Source organism: Amblyomma maculatum, chromosome 1, assembly GCF_055883805.1.
Source record: "Amblyomma maculatum isolate TAMU_Amacu chromosome 1, ASM5588380v1, whole genome shotgun sequence".
Lineage (NCBI taxonomy): Eukaryota > Metazoa > Arthropoda > Arachnida > Ixodida > Ixodidae > Amblyomma > Amblyomma maculatum.
Window position 1 is genome coordinate 109,673,174 of NC_139344.1, and position 22,530 is coordinate 109,695,703.

The following is a 22,530-nucleotide window of genomic DNA, read 5'->3' on the forward strand; positions in this document are numbered from 1 at the left end:
TGTGAAAAGACGCCATCCTGGCGGATTAAGTGGAGGTCACGATGGCAGGGTCATGCATGGTACGGTTTGAAGCGGTCAAGGTGGGCAATTTCACGTCCTCTTCGGCGATGATCTGTTGATGGAGTGAGGGGCTCTATAAGGTAATTAACCAGAGAGGTTTGCTTAATCACACGATAGGATCCCTGGAATCGGCTCAGAAACTTGGGCGACTGGCCTGAAGTAGAAGAGGGCACCAATAGCCATACCAACGAGTCTGGACGATAAGCAGGCGGCATACATGAGGATCCGGTGCGGTAGATTTTCTAGTGGTACTGATTTCGAGCTGTGATTTGACGTGCGATCTGGCGGCACTCTTCGGCATAGGCAGCGGCTTGAAATTGAAAAATGGGTGTCAATTCGGAGGCATCGGCACGGTAGGGTAGGATGGTGTCCATTGTGCACGAAGGTTCCCGGCCGTACAGGAGGAAATAAGGCGAGAAACCGGTAGTCGCTTGCGTAGCAGAATTGTAGGCATAGGTTATAAATGGTAATACATGGTCCCAATTTGAGTGGCTGGATGAAACATACATAGCCCTCATCTCTCCGAGGGTCGGATTAAATCGCTCGACCATTCCATTTCTCTGGGGATGGTAGGCCGACGTCGTACGATGAACAACACTGCACGCCTGAAGAAGGGCTTCTACGACATCAGACAAAAACACGCGACCACGGTCACTAAGTAACTCCTGTGGCGCACCGTGACGCAGGATAAGGTTCTCAAGGATGAAACCAGCTACGTCACGGGCAGTTGCAGCTGGTAAAGCAGCAGTTTCAGCATATCAGGTCAGGTGGTCGATGGCAACAATGATCCATCTGCTGCCGGCGGAAGAGCAGGGAAGAGGCCCGTAAAGGTCGATTCCAACACGTGCAAATAGCCGAAGTGGACGTGGTAGAGTCTGCAGGGGAGCTGGAGGGCGTGGTGGGTTCTTGCGACGCTGAAAGTTGATACAAGAGCGGACGTACTGGCGAATAAAACAATACATGCCCCGCCAGTAGCAGCGATGACATAGTCGGGTATAGGTTTTCAGGAATCCAGCATGGGCGCACTGTGGGTCATCGTGAAAGCTAGCGCAAATGACTGATCGCAGATGTCGGGGAATAACAAGCAGTCATTTTCGACCATCAGGGAGGTAATTTCTGCGGTAAAGGAGGAGCTCGAGAATGGTGGCATTGTGATTGGTTGGCCAGAACGTTCATGAGTGAAACAATGCGGGGATCTTTGTGCTGCTCAGATGCCATATATCCATGGTTTCTAGGCAGAAAGGCGTGAGGCCGGCTACAGCGTGTGGTTCAGGGTCAGAGGTCACAGGGTAGTGCGAAAGGGCGTCTGCGTCGGAGTGCTTGCGACCAGAGCGATAAAGGACACGAATGTCATAATCTTGAAAACGGAGAGCACAGTGGACGAGGTGGCTGGACGGATCTTTGAGGGACAACAGCCAGCACAGAGCATGGATATCGGCGATGATATCGAATGGCCGACCATATACATAAGGGCGACACTGAAGTAGAACTTGTTGCTGGGCTAGTTGGTTCATCATCGTACTGGAGAAAAGTAAGCGCAAAAAAAGACAAACACAAGAGAGGCGACAGGATAACGCGCTACTTGCAACTGATTCTTTTATTGAAATCCACACACAATATATAGGGACATCGTCACACCACCTATCAGCTCCGTACATGTCAGAAGGCAATAGTATTATCTAACAATAAATTCCATGTTTAACATAGGGTGATCTAAACCGGATAAAAACACCTTACTCTTTCAAAACAAAATGACAAGTTTTACATAAAGTTTTACGTAACATAAATTAAAACAGTAAACAAATGGTGAACTGAAACTGATAAAAACAGCGACGACTTTAAAAACAAAATGACATGTGGTGTAAAGGGCCAAAGTAACATGTTGGAATGAATAAGAAGTGAGCGAAACTTTAAGGCACAAAAACCAACCCCGACACCCCGAAAGATCATGTAACATCCTAAACCTTCTTCAACGTTTTAAGCACTAAGCACCTTGTGCCACCACAAAACAGGTAAACAAAACTTCTATGGTGATGGGACCCAATGATATGTTAAAAAGGGAAAATGAGATAAAAAGCACACGGAAACATAAAAACCATAACAAGCACATGTACCAGCGTAAGCATTCAACAACGGTTTCGTCTTCTGAATACACACAGTTAATAGTAGCACAACTCGTACTCTTGTTCTTTGTTCAACCAAATGTTTCCAAAAAACTTTCTTCACTCTCATATAGGGAAACCGAGGCATCGCTTACAGAATTATGGCCCTCTCTTTCGAATCCAAAAAGCTTCCTTTAGTTCACGGGCCACACGTTCGCGGCTTTGGCCCAAAATCAACGTCCTTTCTAAAACGGGTTTGCACTGGCGGAGATCACAGTGCTTGCAAAGCAGCGGCAGATTAGACACCGTTCCACTGATCATTGAACGTTCATGCTCCCTTAAGCTTTCATTCAAACAGCGGCCCGCTTGCCCAACGTACGTCTTACCACAAGTTTGAGAAGCCTGATATATAACCCCTTCATTACACTCTACGTACCTATGGCCATGCTTTGTTTCACATGTTCTGTCTTTCCGTTTCTCTGTGTGTATACGAGGACACAACGCGGCCAGCTTACAGGGGGCAGAGAAAACTACTGGTACCTTGAACTTGGAAGCTACCTTTTTCAAGTTATGGGCTACCCGATGGCTATAGGGAATAACCACCGGCCTATTTATTTCAGGTTCAGGATTCGACTGTTTATTTATAATGCAATGTTTATTTTATTCAGGATAATTTACATCAACGAAACAAGCGACGACCAATAACTGACATTGTGTGTCTACAATATGGCTGAATTTATGATTCAGAATAGAGGTTAGGTTTGGCAAAATTCGACTTGTGTTGACTGCTCTGCGTCGAACTACTAGGTAGCATATTAATCTATCTCAAGCCAGTGAAGAAGAAATAAAAAAAAAATACAAAACGTTACGCTAAAGACCCACTTTTCTATCGGGATGAATAAATTGCAGCAATAACATCACCATATGATATATTAAAGCGTGAGAGCTTCCATTCCGAGAACCACAAGAGCGATGCCCCTTATGGAAAATCTCATTATGCAGCTGCACAACGCGAGATGTTTAAGGAGCTTGCTTGTATATTTATTTCTGCCGCCTCGTTGCAGAGAATCTGCGAGAGCCCCATGGCCGCTTACATGCCAATAATCCGTGCCTCGCATACTATAGCCTCATCCCCATCAGCCTGGAACAAAATAAAACGCCACCAGACGCCTGGAAACGCCACTCATGAAAGCATCTCGCAGTGACCGCTGGATGGCATGGCGTCCTACGTTCTCACTTAGTGAAGTCATACGAAAAGGAAACTTGAAATGGCGACTACATTCACGGCAGTACGAATGTACCGCCGCCAGAATGTGTAACCCGCATCCTCGACGGCGTGACCTGGACTGATGCCAGTGTCACGAAGCGTTGGCCGCTGTAGCTGACGACAGATAGCTTGATTTACTTTGACATGTTCTTTGCCATAGGAGTGAGCGCGGTTTTGACGTGCTTGTATCGCCGCGTTCACTCGTCGCACGATCCTACACGCGCGCACAGAAAATACTAATTCACATTTGTTTACCTCGTCAACATAGCATGTGATGGTTCGGGTGCCTTTCAAGTTTGACCTCAACGCTGCTGCTTGAAAGAAAAAGTGGGAAAGGAATTGCGAACACGGAAACTTAGTATCTGTAAGGTTCCATGACAAATAAATATGTCGGTTAGATTTGTTCACGTTCATGAGGCTAAACTTCCTCCTTGGCTAATTGAGCTTTGAGGCTAAGCATACAGGCGCGCGAGCAATGGCACGCCTTGCCTAGTTGCGGTGATAAACTTCAATGTGTTTTCTGTGCGCATATGCTTCACCCACTGGTTTCACCATAGCCACGAGCGAAACGCGAATACTTGAGTCCTTAAAGGAACGCGCTCACTACGACGGCGAAAATACAGGACATAAACTACGCTCCAGCTGTCGTTAGTCGCCGCAAACCTACTGTGTTATTGTTTCGGCTGTAGCGGCCAGCGCTTCGCGGCTCTGGCGTCGGGCCATGCTGCAAGTGTGCGTACGGTGGTACGGCGCCAGCTGGCCTTGTCTGTGCAGTTCCATTGTTTCGCGATGACATCCTGGGATTTATCACGCAGACGCACATAATTCGTGACCTTGACTCGGCAGTCCAGCTCATCAGTGCTTACAACGTAGATTGGACGAAGCACAACCAGTCTGTAAAGAAATTGGTGTCATAGGACGGGTCTGCAACCTCGACCAGCTCATCACCTCACGCAACACAACTTTCTGATCTTGTCCAGTAGGCGTAATATCCTGACAATTGATAGTGGTCCTGATTTATCGACCCTCTATTGTTTGGCAGTTTATGTCCGCGTTACCTGTAATAAAACACGATAACTAAATTATACTGCATCGTTGCCCGTTTTGCCACTCGCCAGCCGATGTGATGCATCCGTCACAATCGAAATTCAAACACAATGCAAAAGAATTGCAATGCGTACCACCTAGCGCTGATAAATGCCTTTACCGTGAGTGTAATTGCCAATAAATGTTTTTATTATAGCCTAATATGCCAATGAATGCAGTGACGACGCCTAAAATCTTGGGAGAAAGTCTGCGGTATCGCTGCCATTGTAGGTAAATAACTACAACGTAAAATTACAAACCTTCCAAGAACCACGCATAACGACGAATGCTTTCCGCAAAATACAGCACAGCATGAAATCGTGCTTGATGATACAGGATAGGATAGGATAGGAAATACGTTAGTTTCTCTAGGAGGGGCTTATGCTAGTAGCAGAAGAGTTCCATCTTCCGTCTTCTCACAGGGTCGGTGCCCCTATTCCAGGGCTCCGCTGAGCTTCGCTGCTCGCTGGGCGTGCTGGATTAGACCTAGTTGGCAATCCAAATCGCCACTGGAGAGCCGGCTCTCCCACTGTTCCGCACTCGGGTCTTTACGAAAGCTGTCGTTATTTCTACATTGCCACGTGATGTGGTATAACGAAGGTTTGCTACCTCACCATGGGCAGGTGTCCCGATATTGTGACTTGATGATACAGTGCGATTAAGCTTTTCGGGCCTGGACTTAGTGTATCATGTAAAAATAAAAATTGAGCTGAATGCACTACTTGGCATTGTGTATAAACGTCTGGAAGTCATTTAGCACAGTAGGAGTACAGACTAAATTCTAGGTAACATGCCAAAAAGAAATGATTAACACTTTACCTGGATAATGTTTCTTTTTTGTTAGGCCTATGTATTAATGATATCTTCGACAAAATGCACACTAAATTTAGTTTCCTTTGTTCAGAGTTGAGTAAACGAAATTTCCTGTGCATACAAGAGTCCGTTTACCTTTTTGCAAACAGGCCGGTTCACCATTGCAACCATAGAAGCCACGAGTAAGGCTGCCGCTAGTGCCTCATTCATGCGAAAACTGACGGCGCCACTTTGTTCTGGTTTCCTGCCCTTTAAGGCCCTCTGCCATTCAGGCAATATGTGAACCAGGAGAACTGACTGAAAATAGTTTTCATCATGCGATTCTGGGTATTCGTGCGCTGAGTGGCCGGCATCAATTCTAAACGTTTCTTCAGAAATTTTTAATGTCGAATCACAATATCGTCGTTTACCGCCGCGGGTGGTGCATGTCTGGGAGTATTTATTTGCCATGACTGACGCAATTCGTGATTTTTATGCATATCAGTTTGTCACGAAAAAAATGAAGGAACATAACACTGCTAGCCGATGTTTCCCTCAAGGTGGGTGGTATTCTCGGACCGGCTTGTGCACTTTGTGGACAGCCAACTCAAAGATGCTAACAAAGGAGGAAGTTTCAGCTACCAAGGCAACCAACTCCGCCGCTATTTCTTGACACTTCTCGGTTCCACTCAGTGGTCGCGCTGGAATATTGTAACCGCCAGCGAACGGTGGCGTGCGTAAACATGGGGGTGCAGGTGAAAGCCATAAGTACAGGGACATTTCCGCGAGAGTCCCTTCGGGATGCAGCCTTGTGTGCAATAAAGGATATGACATTCAGAAAATAAAACAGGCCCGTGAGCTTCAATCTAAACGAGTCACCCGAGGGATTTTCCTGTTGTAGATCACCACGGACTGCGCCTCGTTTGTGTACGGTTGGCGCTCTAGTCCCCAGACATTTTATTCATGGCTGCGCGATTACCTTTCATACTTTTTCTGAGGTGGGTGCTATGAACTGCACATTGTACTCTGTACGAGCCGAAAATAAAATGGAAATCTGGATGATCGCTGGAATATTACTTAAGTAACATCTTGAACGTAAGTGTAAACAGAAAAGAGAAAGCACTCCTCGCTTCGCCCCTGTTCTAACCACAGAGATGGTATAATCAGCGTAATACCCACATTGCACAGATGAAGCTGTGCAATTCACTCCCCATATTCACAACACATCACTGTGTAACATATTAACAACGAAAAAACTTGTCAGTTCTTTTAGTCGCCGATGCATTGCTGTCTATGCCTCTTTCAGAACGTTTGCAAAACTTCATTGCACCAAGCACTTAACAATGTTTACTGCCCGAATATATCGAAAAAGGCCCAGACATCTGCTTCAAGGGTTTCGCCAAAGCTCACACCCCTACGTTCTTACCTCTGTTTTTTTCCCCTAGCAGCATCTGATCTTAACAGTCATCCTCATCAGCCCACAAAAACCACCTGCTCATCAATATTTTCTAAAAAAACATAGCATGACTGATTTTACGAGTAAACCTTTGTTAACTTCACCATTTTCTTATAAACGTCAATAAATGAATAGAGGAAAGTTAACACAACTAAAATTAAAAGGCCACGACATGACCCTTGCGCAAGAATGGCAGAGAAGCTGTCCTTGTGAGATCAAGAATTGCTTTTTAAACAGCATGTATGTGTTGAATGTATATGAAACAAATCTGCTACTGACGTATCGATGTCCGCCCTAGTTCAGCAGTGAGTTCCAAATGAAACTTGCTTCAATGCGATTATTTCCCCTACTCTTTCATCACGTTTCAACACACGACTCCTAGTGGCGCTTTTCTATTGTGCGAACAACATTTCTGGCATGGAAACAGCCTGTCCTGGCGCGAAACCACGAGCGTGGCGCTAATTTATAATCATGGTTCAGGGTTCTCAGGACTTACTACGTATGCAGCGTTTACTTACCTTTAAACTGTCTGTTTTGGAGTAATATATAGCAATATATGTTGCTCCTAGGTGCTTGAAAAATCCAGAACTCGGTGTCACAGAAACGAAAAATGTGCTTAGAGTTCCGCAAGAATATGACAGGATATTCCGCATTTTTAAAAAGCATCTCACTGATTCTGCAGAAAAATCTAATGCGGCTAATGACGACTAATTTCTATCGTTGAAAACGGGTAGAGATAAGTGAGGATATCAGCAGAAAAAGTCGAATGACATGCCTTAAAATGAACATTAAGAAATTTAAAACATTTTTTTTTGCAGTCTTGGCAAGGAAAAGCACTTGTCCACTGCTAATGAACATACATGACTTTGACTAGTTGGCATAATGGTATACAAATTTGTTTTCAGCTTGCAGCCTCTCGAGGGCTGCGTATTAGTGACTGCGTTCTTTGCTAGTCCTTGTTATTTTTTATTGTTTTACTGAGATGTAATCAGCCTTAGAAAGCAGCAGATGGGTTTGAAATCCTTGCCAGATGTGTCAACTCTTTCTCGCAATAAGAGTGCTACATTCATTTTGCCACTGTTGTGAAATGTGAGGGCACCAGATACGCGTCTGCGGTATAAATGCGTACGGGCCTAGTCGTCACCATTATTTCGCTTTCCTCTCCATCTCTATTCCTGACTGGCTTGATGCCAAAGTTGTTCAAGAAAGTTTCGTAAGCAGAATTCACAGGAGAAGGTATCATTTATTCGTTTTATTTCTGAAGATCGGCTTTCATAAAATACACTCCAATAAATGATGATGGTGGCGTTTTTACAAATGAGCATGAGATGTTCGAAGAAAGTTTCAAAAGACAAATAAAAAAATGAGAAAAACAGTTCAGTGGCAAAATAGGTTTAGGAATTCATAAAATAGGCTTCATGAATGAATGGTGGGTGAAGTTTATACAAATGAATCATGAAATTCTTGAATGGCTCATATTCTCCGTCGAACTCAGCTTGACGAAGGATGTTTCCTTGGTGTTAGCTTGATTTCAAGCCCTTGCATGGGCTTCAGTATAAGCTCCATAGCCAGCTGAAGCTCGTCGATAGGAACTTTGGAGGTGACTTGAAAGCGGCGTAATATGTGCGTGAGTAGAATTTTGTCTTCTCTCATTGCGAACTTCTGTCCTGTAAAGCATATAGAAAACACGAGTGCATAAAGTAACAAAGTTGTAATTTTTTCAATGTGCCTCTTAACGGTGTCAACGCAGAAAGAAATGATAGACTTTGGATGTTATGGTTGCGCATGATTTATTGCAATGCTCGGAAGGTTGTACCTGTGCCCAGAATTTTGCTACCACGGTACTGAGACTTGCTAAGAGAAGAACGTTGACAGCATAGTTTGAAAGTTAGCGACCTGAAATACGATATCAATTCCACATGATTACAGTATTTGAAAGTAATTTTTTGAAGTTAAGCGATCTTAGCTTAGGTGTCAGCTGCTATATCACCAAAGTTTCTACTTTGTGCGGGCTAGGTTCAACGTAAAAGATACTTTGGCTTTTGTAAATTTCAATCTCCTTGCTGGTATAAATACCGCTTTCACGTTTGTGCTGAACAACACTTCGCCTTGGACATCAAAAGGCTGGCGCCGCAGACTTTATTTGACATCAAAGTATGTGATTGAATCAAATAGAAGATAAGAGGATCCTTTCTTCACAACGAGATTATAGGAGAAACGCTCTGTTACTGCAGTTCTATATTTGGGAACACAGCGCGGAACAGGACGCAACACAAGAGAACGAAGGTAGACAGGACGGAGCGCTGAACTGACAACTTTTCCATGATAGAATCAACTCACCGAGACAGTTTCGAGGTCCAGCAGAGAAAGGCGTAAATGCGTAGGTGTGCATGCCTTTTGTATCCATAAATCTTTCAGGTTTAAAAATTTCGGGCTCTTTGTGGTATCTTGGATGTCTGTGGAGGAAGTAGAGAGCCGCAACCGCCACAGTACCTCGCGGTATTGTGTGCTTTCCTGCCGAAAAATAAAAAACAATGTCGCTTTTGCGTAATCGCTTAACTGTTTCGATGGCTCAGAAATATACTTTTGCGTTCTGAGCTTTAGCTACGTTGAGGCCTTCAAGCAGTTAGTTAGCTTCTTTGTATAACTGCATGACTCAGCGACTCTCAGAATAGAGATTGCTTGAGAGGTGGGTAAATGAGAGACATCAAATCCATACTGACACTTGCAATAGAAGCGGTGCTGCTCGAATATTTTTGGGGAATCCTTCAAGTTGGAGCGGATTCGTATGAAGGTAACAGATACTTATTAGCAGGGCTAATTTTTCTCTTTCCAGGGAAGTGTATAACTTTCCGCTGTAGCCCCATCACTGCGCTTGGCTGGATGTTTGAGTTGTTACTTCCTGATTGCAGTGCGACTGACAATTACACACCTCTGTTATGGTTCGATGCTGGCAGATTATTTTCCGTTCATATACCTCTTAATATTGGCGTGATTCCCAAATAGAAGTTTATTGACGTACTATAAGAAAATAAATTACTTACCAACTTTTATATCTGTATCCAGACCACGAGCAATCATAGATGCAGCTGGATAAAGTCTCATTGACTCCTAGAAGGGGAAATGAAATATAGCAAAATTTATAGTTTGTTCGCGAAAACTTAATATAATCCTCAGCATGAAGAAAAGCGTCGATATTGATATCGTCACCAATTTTTAGATATTATAACAACAAACATTTTCGTAATACTGCTCTCGATAAATTGGGTTGTTACGCACCTTTAAATTCACCGTGGATGATTATCGCACTGGCGACAATGAATAAAAACTATGACTTACGTACGAATAGGTTTGTGAATTTCCCCAGCTTAGTCGTTATGAATAATGCTAATTATAGAGATATCTAAACGTTTACTGGTGGCTGTTAAGCCGGATGTCAGTTTGAAAAGGCACTGTCAACAAAAGTTTGGGTCCTGAATGCCCGCCAAATGGTGTGCAATCGGAGCAGATCTCGAGTCAGTAGGCTTCCATATTCTTTATACTTCAAGGCTCTTCAGAAAATTTAACTGCCGGCTAAAAGTTATTTATACGAAGGTATTTCATGAATACATTCCGGATATTATTATGTAACATTGTGTTCAATTATTCTATTCCAGTTTTAAAGCAAACTTTGGTCCACAAACATAAATAAAACTGTAGTTATCGATGAATAAATAACTTAAAAGGCATACTGCGCAAACGAGATATATGCTACTGAGTAGCGGTGACAATTTTATTTCAGCAAAGGATAAGAAATAAAAACACAGTATTCCCTGTTTACGTACGTTTCTCGCGCGTTTTCGCATAATCTTATTTCCTTGTTTAATCAATCATTGCTGTTGTAACATCCTGCTACTTCTCTGGCTCTGAATATTCTAGCTCTTACCACTTCATTGCATGTACAAAAATCGTATAACATTCGGCACTTTCTGAGTACGTGCACACATTTTGTTTAGCAGCAGTTTGTCGTGTTTTTTTTTTTTTTTTTTTGGCCCATGATAGCCCTACATCACACGTAATATTCATCCTGAGGTCTATATATGCTTGCGGAACCAGCAGAGATCTCAGCTTTGATACATGCCTTGATCAATTTCTGCATATGCAGTGAAATAGTATTACTCTTCTAATAATGTGATAAACAAGTTTAGCTTCTCTAAAGATGCATTGAGAATGGCAAATGCAAGGAAGTTTCTTCCTACAGGCCAAATATTTCACGTACGCTGAGCGCTACAGCTTATTCGGAAGCATTTAAAATTTTTGAGCACCTGACCTTCACGCTCTGGTTTTTAGTTTTCAAATGTAGGCCGTTAAATAAGCAAGTCTGGAAATACAATTAGATGATCAACATGTAGAGGCAAGCCCCGTCAGGGGATCACGCACCTTTACTACGCATTCTGTGTAGGTGAGATTTTTTATGTCTTCAATGGTGATCGGCTTATCCCAGTCGTCTCCGCACACCTGGTCGATCTCGTTGTGAACCTTATCTTGGATTTCAGGATGATGGCCCAGCAGGTAGAGGGTGTAAGCAAGGGTTGTCGCCGTTGTGTCAAAACCCTAAGATTGAGGAATGACAACAATCATCACTTCCACTTATTAAGAGAAAGAGAGAACGGGAGTGTACTTATCATTCCATATATATATATATACATTGAAAGGGGGTTTTTAGTGTGTTTTAACAGGGATAATAGCCCTCTCGAAGTTGCAAGGCGAACCACACAAGAACACAGCCAGTCTAGGTCTCCACAAGCGAGCTCGAGCAACGTAGCGGCACTTCGTCGTCCTTATCCTCGTCTTCGTGGTATTCTCGCCTACTTCATCCTTGTCTTCATATATCCTCGTGTAGTTCACTACAATATATATATATATATATATATATATATATATATATATATATATATATATATATATATATATATATATATATATATATATATATATATATATATATATATATATATATATATATATATATATATATATATATATATATATATATATATATATATATATATATATATATATATATAAATATATATATATATATATATATATATATATATATATATATATATATATATATATATATATATATATATATATATATATATATATATATATATATATGAAGCGCATTTAATGCTTCTGACCTACATTTATGCAACAAGAGCCCATAATGGCTGAGTGCATAATTGCATGGCAGGTCCATTAAAATAACCACAAGAGGGCACAAGATTAGAGCAAAGGTTAAGCAAAAAATACTTTGAAATCTTAAATATATAGGCGCTAGTACATTTGTTTTCAATATTGCTGGGAGAAGAACTGTGGAAAATAATTGTTACTTGTTCCTATGGTCGGATCTGTGGTTACCAGCTGTCCTTAGTAGACATATTCGCCTACCACTTCTGGTACTTTGCTTTATGTTGTAAACTGCTGCTCCTTCTCGAGGCTGTTGAACATTTCCTTAGACTTCTGCAAATTGATTTTCAGGCCTACCTTTTCTTTTCCTGTCTAGGGCATTAACCATTCTTTGCAGTTCATGTCCTGAGTAACTTAGCAAGGCAATGTCATCAGCGAAGCCCAGATTACTGAGTATTCTCTATCAAACCTTATCCCTAACTGCTCCCATTCCAACTGAATACTTCCTCTAAGCAAGCTTTGAATAGTATTGAGGAAATTGCGTTTCCTTGCCTAAGCCCTTTCTTTATATGAATTTTGTTATTTTCTTTATCCAGAGCTATGGTTGTCGTGCAGCCACTGTAGATATCTTCACATACTTTCACATATGGCTCGTCTACACCCTGATTTCGCAATGCCTGCATGAATGTCAAGGTTTATACTAAGTCAAGTGCTTTGTCGTAGTCAATGAATGCTATGTGTAAGGGCTGCTTATACTGAGAGCAACTTGTTATTTATTTCCTCCCATATTATATACTGATAGCGGGTGCAAAATCAACAACAATCGCCGCATGTATTTTTGTAAGTACCACCGCCCCGAGCATTGGAGACAATGACTGAGGAAAAAAAAAAAAAAAAAGGTCTGCAAGGAGCAATATACCGCGTGTAGGACTTTCCTCTCATGAAAGGTTCTGCAAAAACTACTAGTCAGCGATAGCTGTCTGCGGCACGCGATACACCGTTCCGCGACACGCCATTTCGTTCAGGCTTTTCCTAGTCGCATTGCCGCATGGAGGCTTCGTCACTATGCATCAATCTGTCTGTACTGTCAGCGTCCATAGTTGATGCCTTACCCCAATGAGCGTCGATAGTAGCTCGTCCCGGACGTCAATTTCGCTCATCGTGCCCTCGTCGACGCACATTCGTATCAAAATTTCCAGAAAAGAATTCTTCGAAATAGGGTCCCTGATGCCTTTTCGATAGTCGTTGAACCTCTTCGTCAGGATCTGCAAATGAATGAAAATTGCTTGTCGAGGGGCCATTGATGTAGAACGTTCTAGCTATGGCAAATGATGCCTTACAAAAACTTGCTTAGCGCGCGCATACTCATTTGCATTTATCTTTTCCCCAGCTTTAGATCCGGAGTGACGTCGAGAACTGCCGCGTGTCATGTGGCAGAGTGACACTTTTGATCTCTCTCACTAATCTTCTTTCTTCTTTGAACTACTATTTTCTCGTTTGCATAGTCTCAGCTTCCAATTATTGGCAAAAGCCCGGTCAGCGGTGCTCGCTAGATGGTATTGGGCACCAAAAGGGCGTCGTCAGTGCAGTCGTATAGTCAGCAAAGGTAATGTGTGTCGTTTTCCAGCGATTTTGCAGCGCTCTTGTGCCGTTGTTTTGCTTTTCCCGTCTCTGAAAGTTTCTTCCACAAAATAACGGTACTGATATGAACTTTGTCCAGTGCTAATATTCGCTGCAATGAAGCGTCAGGACCGTGCGCTGAACTAATTGTCCGTCTACTTCCCCAGGTCCACACAGGTTATAGGATGACATGAACATGTGGCAGGCAGCACTGACAAATGTTTCTTGAGCCGCATTCTAGTTTTCCACCATCCCCGCATGGAATTCATCTGCCTATTGCCGACGCGAGGGTATATGGCTGCCGTATATAAAGAAACTGGTTTTATGCATCTATATTACAAAGCTTATACAAGGTTATGCCAGTAACTAAAACAACTAATACATAACAGAGACATTACAAGCAAAATTGCGACGGGGTAAGATGGATGTTTAAGGCATTGTAAAGGATTGTGACACTTACGCCTGTGACGAACTGCTTAGCCGCGTCCACGTTTCTCATCGTCTCTTTGTGCTCGTTGGTGAACGCATAGATGAAGTCGAACCAGTGGTGAAAGTGAACGACGCGGCTCACTATGCTGTCGGAGATTCTGATACACAATAATAGGCAATAGATGAAGAATAATTGAGTACACAATCAAAGTATTGAGTACGCTAGAAGGCGTATGCGAAGATTGTATAACTTACGCGTCGTGAATTTTGAGGTAACCCACTCGCTCTATATCTTCTTCATTGTAATCAATGCCCATGGATGTTTCTGAGGAGACATGAGCAAAATGGGAATATTATATAGGTCTATCGACAAAAATTTTATCCATAACAAAATTTGCTATATTAGCAAATGAAATATTCATTACTACAGCTAGCTCAACCTCAAAAACTAAAAATAATTTAGTTCTTTAATTATTTTCGAAATCCTAGCTGCGTATATTGTACTGAAAAACGCCATAACATAGTTCGAGCTGTATAAATGGATTCTTTAAGCATTGCTCGTGTAGCTACGGCTCATATTTCACTTTGCCTCCCTGTGACACTGTTAACACAGTTAAGGCATTGTATCAACTATGTTACTTACCGAGGAGCACTCCGAGGGCCGCGGCCCGAACGATAGGCAGGACGTCGAAAAATTGCCCGTCCATGCTGGCCACTTTGTGCACGAGCCTCTCGCCTCTCTTGTTCATAATAGGGATGTAATCGTCCAGAATGCCGAAGTGAAAAGCGGGGGTTATGGCCCTCCGGCGGGTTTTCCACGGCTTGCTGGCCCTATTGGTTAAATATACACAGAGAACTATTAAATATTCGCACGAATACTTAGATCAAATGCGCTTATGTTATTGTTCGGCTACTTTGTCTCGTCCCCAACAATAAGGGTCAACAGGCTTCGCGACCACAGCACCAAAGCGCAAGGTGTTAGCGAGGCGCCAGTGGGGAAAAACAAATCACATAAGAGCTTACGCTCCATTGCTAACTGTTGGCAGTGACCTTTATGTTTGTACAGTATGTTCTGGCGAATTTAGGAGATAGAATGCAGTTCCGCTCATTCTCCAGGAAATCTAGGGATAGTTACCAGACAGTGAGTAGTAGCCCACCAAATTAGTTTTTTTTTTTTCTGAAAAATTGTGGTAAACTTATTACATTTTAAATTTTAAATTTAAAAAGTTAAAAAGTTAAGTTTTTCAGAGAAGAATTTCAATTACATTTTGCTTCTGCGTAGCCTTATAATACCGGTTGTGCATTTTCGTCCTTTGTTTCATAGAAACTATCCCCAAATCATTTGGGATTTAATGAAAAGAAGACAAAGTCAGTTTTTCAATGAATGTGACATCATGTGTAGAATCACTAGGCCTGATATATTTTAGGTGTGCGAAAACATTTTAAAATAGCAGGTTCTTTTTTTTTTTTGGATAAATACCTGCTTTGATGATATTTCGCAATAACATGTGATCTGCATTCGCATGCAGACTGCACATGAAAAACAATTGGACCTTGCTCACTAAGTACCTCAAAGACACTTCTTTTACTAGCGTTCTTAAGCGTTTCGCGAGCGAGTAGCAAACCCTTGAGGAATGCGCATTGCATAAGAAATGATCTGTTGATATGAACAGATGGGCTCCTAAACACGCGAGGTGTCTGCACTTGCCGAGTGGCGGTTTTTTGCTTCTTAGTTTCTGGTGCCATTTTAAGCTATATTATATGCAGACGCCCAGACGAAGACAATTGTCCTTTTTATTGGGAATGCTGGATAACGAGGCTTTCCTCGACCCGTGTTCATTTTGGCTGGTGTTTTTCGTGTATGCAGTAGTGTTTCCTCTTATTGGCTCCGCACTATATTCTATGATCGATGATTATAAATTCTCTATGTTCACCCAGTGCCTAATTCTCAAATAGAATTTACGTAACTGTAGGAAGTGACAGCGCCTTTCTTCTTAAATATTCTCTTGCGGCACTCTGTTATATCGGCACTAGTCGAACTAGTTATATTTTTGTCTTTATGAAACCACCCCGCACCCCGGTTACGAAAGAGACTGACACGTCTACTTAGTTTCCAACGTGCGTTTCACTGACAAGTTCCGATTTACGCCTGTTAGTAGCTAAGAGAACAGCTATGCTTTTGCAGTAGTCTCAAAACTTCAGCTCCATTGGAAAGCTTGTAGGATCGGTCTTTCGTATACGAAAATATTTGGCACCAACTTCGACTTTCTTGACACTGTTATGGCTATATATTTCTCAGTAGTATGAACAAACCTTGTGATGTAATTTCATTCGTCAATCTAGTATTTCATCAACACCAGAAGTGCTGTCGACATCGGCCATGAGCTTCGAGACTTCATCAACGATAAATAATGGCGTGAAGAAATCTCAATGCCAAAAGATAGAAATGACTTCTCCGTTAACTGCTTTCGCGGAATTCGTGCGGCAGCTTGTGAAAGCATGGGTAATCTTTCCTAAGCCAGAGGTGGTACAGCGGCGTGTAAACTCCTTAATTACGGATAAACACCAATCTGCAGATGTAATACCCATTGCTACTAAAGCTTTCGTGCAACACTACACCGTTGTGCTCCAGTGGTTACCTGTGCACTGCGCCATTGGAAGCAATATCTGACGCTACGGTAAAGCTGCAGTGGTGGAATTTGCTCGATTCATTCAGTCTTCATAACGGTCGCGGAAAGGCATGTTCTTTAGCTGGCACAGAGGTCACACAAACCAGCACAAGGTTAGCGGATATGAATGACAACGATAAACATTCTGATGTTCTTTCGGAGTGGTGTACTCATCCATGCTTAACAAACACAACTTGCACGCGTGTATTTCTTCTGGGTAAACTCTTGTGTTCCATACACAGATTATGCGTTATGTCACGTAGAGAAAGTTTTAGACCGCAACTTAGCATCGGAAGCACTCACAGGTTTAATATGCCTCCCCCGATCCATGGTTTCGTCATGTCGTAAAAAAACGCCTTGTTCACGTTCTTTCTGTGGCCCAATACTGCCTGCGAAAGAGGAAAAAGCAAGGAGAAAGGTGTGTATACAAAATGATATGTTTTTTGAAAAAGTAGATTACAAATACAAAAAGAAACCAAATCTTATGGCTTCATAAAGATAACATTGGCGGTGTAGAAAAAAATCGTCATCATCGTGAACGAACACCAGCACGCACTGCCCCCCCCCCCTCTCTCTCTCTCTCTCTCTATATATATATATATATATATATATATATATATATATATATATATATATATAATTGGCTACAATTATATCACATACGAAAGCAGGGGATGATCCGTGAAAAGCAGATGAAAGCACAGCAGACAGCAATTTTCATAAAGCATGTAACTGCATCTACGAATATAATCATGCTTTATGGATAAAATAAAACTATTTAAAGCAAAAACATTCGTCGTGGCCTAGAAAGGGCGCCTTTTGCAGCACGCCAGCAAAAAAAAAAGAAAAAAAATACCTTTGGATATACCTTGTTCTAATCGTTGACAGTTTCAACGTGCATACATGTCTGTAATACGTGTTCAAAACTAGCTATCGATAAATGAAGCACAGTAAAAGTTCAAAGCGTCCACTTATTTATTTTTGTTTCGATTTTCACGGAGAACGTTCTTAGCGTTCTTTTATGCTTCCCTCGAAATGGGTAATTTGGATTTTCTCCTTTTATATCCTATGTAAAACCTAGTTACGCGACATGAAATTTCTCAAGGCAGCACTCCTTTTGTGCTTTGCTTCTGATGATTGCACAGTGCAGTAATTGAGCTATATAAAGAAAGAAAACAAAATGCACTGAATTAACGAGCAGTCTAATATCAGTTCATCGAATGCAATATCAGAAAATAAGTATTTTGAATCAAAATGACATGAAAACAGATAACCGGCTTTTTAATAATTGAGTTTGACCCTCTAGAATTAGTGGTGTTTGTCATATGTGTAATGATGCCCGTTACATTTTAAAATGCACGCTGAATGTTTCCATCGATGTAAAGCTTTATCCACCTGCCCAACACCTCGGAGGACAACAGGAGACTGTCCCCGAAACGTACTATTAATGTTGTTTATACCTTCACCTTCGTCTCCAGCGCCTGGCTGAAGGCTCGCGCTCTGTGGCGCGCACAAATGAATGCGTTCATTACCCCTCGCGCCTCTTCTATTGCTGTCGATACGATCCCTCCTATATGAACTGCCCCTAAACGAACGCGAACCTGTACCATTTCCCATTGCCCTTTTTACTGCCCGGCTGCCCATCAGTCGGGTTCTAATCGCTCTCCTCCCATCACTACTTGCCTGTGTAGAGAACAGCTAACCTGTAATTTTTAGCCGAATAAACATTTCATACTGCGGATATATATTCATCGTAATTGACGAGATTTTTATTGCCGGTTGAAACGCTCGCACTCACACTGTTGAAGAAAAGCGTTCAGATTTACGTGGGTGTATCCTTCTTTCCTAACGTAGTCAATTGTACTACTAGGTTCTTTGCAGAATGCCGTAGCAGACACGTCGTACATAGGCGATTTCATTTTTGCATCACGCTGTAGGATTGGAAAATCTTTAAACCGAATTGGGCGTTTGTTGAAAATGAACCGACAATAAAAATACAAAAAGGGGGGGGGGGTTAAGCTGCTTACATGGCGCGAATGTTCTTTACCGTGCTGTAGTTTTGAGGTCACAAACTCTGAACCCTTAAATATGTTTACTTAAGAAAAAAAAAAAAAAAACTTGCTCCACATTTGATGTGTTTAACTGCTCGCTTATTTCACCTTTCATGTAAAGTGACTCGGCCAAAGATAAACTGATGGCAAAGAAGAAATATGGTGTGTTTGGTTTAGGTTTATGGGATTTAAAGTCCCAAAGCGACTTGGACTATGAGAGACGCCAAATATATGATGCGTCTCCAGAAAGGGGAGGAGGAGTGAAAAAAACTTTCTCTACGATCTTGAACGTAGATTTGTAAAATTGTGTACAAAATAAAAAAGGCCCTTCGCAAAGTAAGTGAAAGATGAAATGCTACAGAATATTTTTTCCTAGACTTCACTCACAAAGTATAATTGTAATAAGGGAGTAATTACTCATTGCATCCACCCAAGCGCAGCCATACGGCTACAAAGGAAAGCTATACAGCCTTCTCAGAAACTTCGTAGTTAAAGAAAAATTCGTCCTGATCCGTCCCGTGATTCGTGATTCGTCCCGGATCAGGACGAATTTTTCTTTAACTACGAAGTTTCTGAGAAGGCTGTATAGCTTTCCTTTGTAGCCGTATGGCTGCGCTTGGGTGGATGCAATGAGTAATTACTCCCTTATTACAAACCTACTCCACCTTGCGGGATTCCCCTAAAATATTTGACCAAAGTATAATTGTGCAGCATAAAGGGGATGCTGTAACAAACGGAAAGCATCTCGTGAATAGAATTGCGTTCGTCAGTACTACAGAACACAGAAATATCAGCAACTGATGGTATTGAGAAATTTATCAAATACTTGAACATGTGGCAGCACCACAAAGGTATTACCAGTATTCCCCCCCCCCCCCCCCAAAAAAAAAAAAAAGAAAGAAAAAGAATGCAGGTCATATAGTCTCTCCTTTTTATGCAAGTAGAGGCGTTACAACTACAGGGGTTGACAATTTCGGACATTGGCCCTTTGAAGGTAAGAGAATCACCTTGCTAACGGTATGCGTTACTGTCGCGCCAAAAGGCGCGTCAGCGGCTATATCCGGGTCTACTTTAGCATGTGCGTGCCCATCTTTACTAACAACTATTAACTCGCCAGAGCCTGGCACTAAAGAGTTGCTGCTAAGTCTTGCGAGGTATATGCTATAGCCAGGAAGTACGCATGCATATCGAGGACAATTGTGAAGCCCTGAACGCATGATATGCTGTGAACGGGACTAAACGCAAGCGTGATTAAATACTATTACACAATATCAACGCGCCGCCTGTTTGGAAAACTCTTGGATTACGGCGCCCGCAACAGCGGTGAGCGTGTGCCCGGGAAGGGTCGCCGCTATCCATGCCAGTCTCTCCTTTTGCGGTTAAAGGAGTCGCTAAAGAATTATTTTTCTCCTCCGCCCACACGTACAAAGTAACTGTCCATTTCGCAAGGATCCGCATGGATCCGCAATCCAGCCACTGGCACTTTGGCCGTGGAATATTTTCGAAAAGTGGGAGCCTCTTCTCCAAGTAAAAAGGAAAAAAAAAAAGGAGCTGCAAATTTATTTCCTCACTACCCGTTATAACCACTGAATTGGGGTTATTTGGGTAATGCACCGCGAAAGAAAAAGAAAATGATTTTAGTGCACTGGCATTGTGCTCGTTGCCTTATTTCTCCTGTCCTTGTCGCTGTTTTGTGTTATCTTTATGAAAACCACCACACATTGTAATAATGCTGTAATAGCGTATGAAAGAGATTAGTAAGCACTGCTGTAATTGTAGACTGGGAAACTAATTTCTTCTAAGGATCATTTCAATAGAGTTGCTGGAAATATTTTCATTCTATATGATTAAAAATGAAGTTCTTTAAATAGCTGCTGTTTAGTTGACTTGTTTATGCCATATTTCTTAGTCAGACCGGGTAAAACGTACCTTTCTCAAGCTGAAATAATTGCTGTAGCTGCCTCGGTTATCATCTGGTGTTTGAGCGTACACGAGCATAGAGCGATGTATTGTAAAATGCATCTCGGTAACATATTCGCAGAACAATATGTAATAAAATCCAATTTACTAAGATTCGTACATTAATGCTAAAAACCTGACATTTATTTGGACTCCGCGCAAAAACAGTCGTTTATAACAGTACTGGGCACGTTCGATCTTTCTAGAAAGTATCTTTGCATTCGTTATATACAAAAAAAAAAAAAAAGCTTTACTAAACTACTCAAAGCATCATTTTTTTTCGTCAAATCCCTAAAAAGACAAGGAGATGAAATTAGGCTGCCTCTCGAATTATATGACCTTGTTCGGGACGCTGCTTCTGCAAGCACATGAAGCGTTTCAAAAAGCGAGTACTAATATTATACCTACGTGTTCTAACAAGGTTTTTTTTTCGCTGCCATAACTTGTTAAAAAATGGGTTAAGAGTGTACTGCAGTCTAGTTGTAACTTTGTCTTGCATGAGCCGTGTTGCAGCCTCTTGTTTTGCTTCCATCCAAGCCCACAAATAACTGCTACAGTGCGGTTACAATGAGCATGCCACTTGTTTTTCTTCAGGTCCTCTGTCTATGCCTTGCATATTTTTTACTCACAAGCGTTCTTTCTTGCTAACAGCAGCTTAAGCGGTGGTCAGAAACCGCTTAAACTAGCTGCCGGTTAGGCTTTTTTAGTTTTTTTTTTGTCATTCTTTATATCGCAATCGATTACCTCAATCACAGGCGGTGTCGCCCCGAGAAGAAACGCATACGGTCCGAACCAGGCTACTGTCACGTCTTGATCTTCGACTGACTTGAACAGGCCCTGTAGGTACTTGAATGCCTCTGGACACAAAATGAAGAAACAAAAATGCTGAGCATAAATGGCAAAAATAGAACATTACACCGAAGCTTCCATTTTGCTGATTCAAGCTCTCAGGAGTTTATAGTCACGATTCATTGTCATTGGCACTCAAAAACAACAAATATAGAGGCCGGTTCGTTTTGTCACGTACATTTTGCATTTTACAAAAATAAAATTTTAACTTGCTCTCAATTTATGAACGATGTAACGAGACTGTGCGGAGTAAATGAAATAAATCATGGTCAGCATTCTTTTTACATAAATGCACTTTAGTGAGCATCAAAAAATACAAAAGATCGCTACAACTAACCTTTCGCAGGAATCCTCACTCTGAACATTTTTTTTTTACTATCGGTTTTTCGCTATGAATGTAACAGAAACGATGCCATGATGGGGCATACCAGACGGAAGCAGAGACCCTATCCTTGCAATTAGCGCACACATTCGTGGAGAGTTTTCAAAAGAATATACTCACTGACTTTGGTGTCGAGTCGAGGATCCATTGCAGATAGCTGCTTGTACAAGTCGAGGAGAAGCGTAAACGATTTCTGTGGTTTGGGGTTAGGCACATCGCGCAAATACCACCACATACGCAGCCATTCGGCCACGCCGCGTACAACGTGGATGATGAGCGCCGCTGCGATTGTTGAGGCAAATGCGCCCAGGGCCCAATATAATATGCTCGGGGCCCTCTCGAAAGTCCTCAGAGCTGTCAGTGTGGATATCATCTCCGGCGCGCGCGAACTTCCGACTGGCGGCCGAACATGAAGTGGTGCTATTTAAGCCAGAGCTTATTGGTGTGTAGCCTTTCCATAGGGAGTATTTGCGCAAGCGTTGGCGAGAGAGGTTCGGTGACCACGCCGCACACTGTGGCGAGGGAGGCTGCGCTGAGAGAAGGCGTCAGGGCTAGGTGACCAATTGATGGCGTGCCATGGAAACGTTATGCGGACGAAAGCAAGTAGCCACGTGGATGTTGGCGTCGTCAAGG

General features: G+C 42.2%; 1 protein-coding gene across 1 annotated transcript; it reads right to left on the reverse strand.

The window, feature by feature from the left end:
* Positions 1–8,254: 8,254 nt before the first annotated feature.
* Positions 8,255–22,270, reverse strand: LOC146203480 (cytochrome P450 4V2-like). Its single transcript, XM_084585696.1, has 11 exons — positions 22,018–22,270; positions 21,411–21,523; positions 16,960–17,045; positions 14,631–14,818; positions 14,243–14,312; positions 14,019–14,145; positions 13,051–13,203; positions 11,183–11,356; positions 9,808–9,874; positions 9,104–9,277; positions 8,255–8,430 (listed from the first exon to the last, which is right to left on the reverse strand). The coding sequence occupies exons 1-11, from the start codon at positions 22,268–22,270 to the stop codon at positions 8,255–8,257; spliced, it is 1,581 nt and encodes a 526-aa protein (XP_084441822.1).
* Between the last annotated feature and the right edge of the window lie 260 nt (positions 22,271–22,530).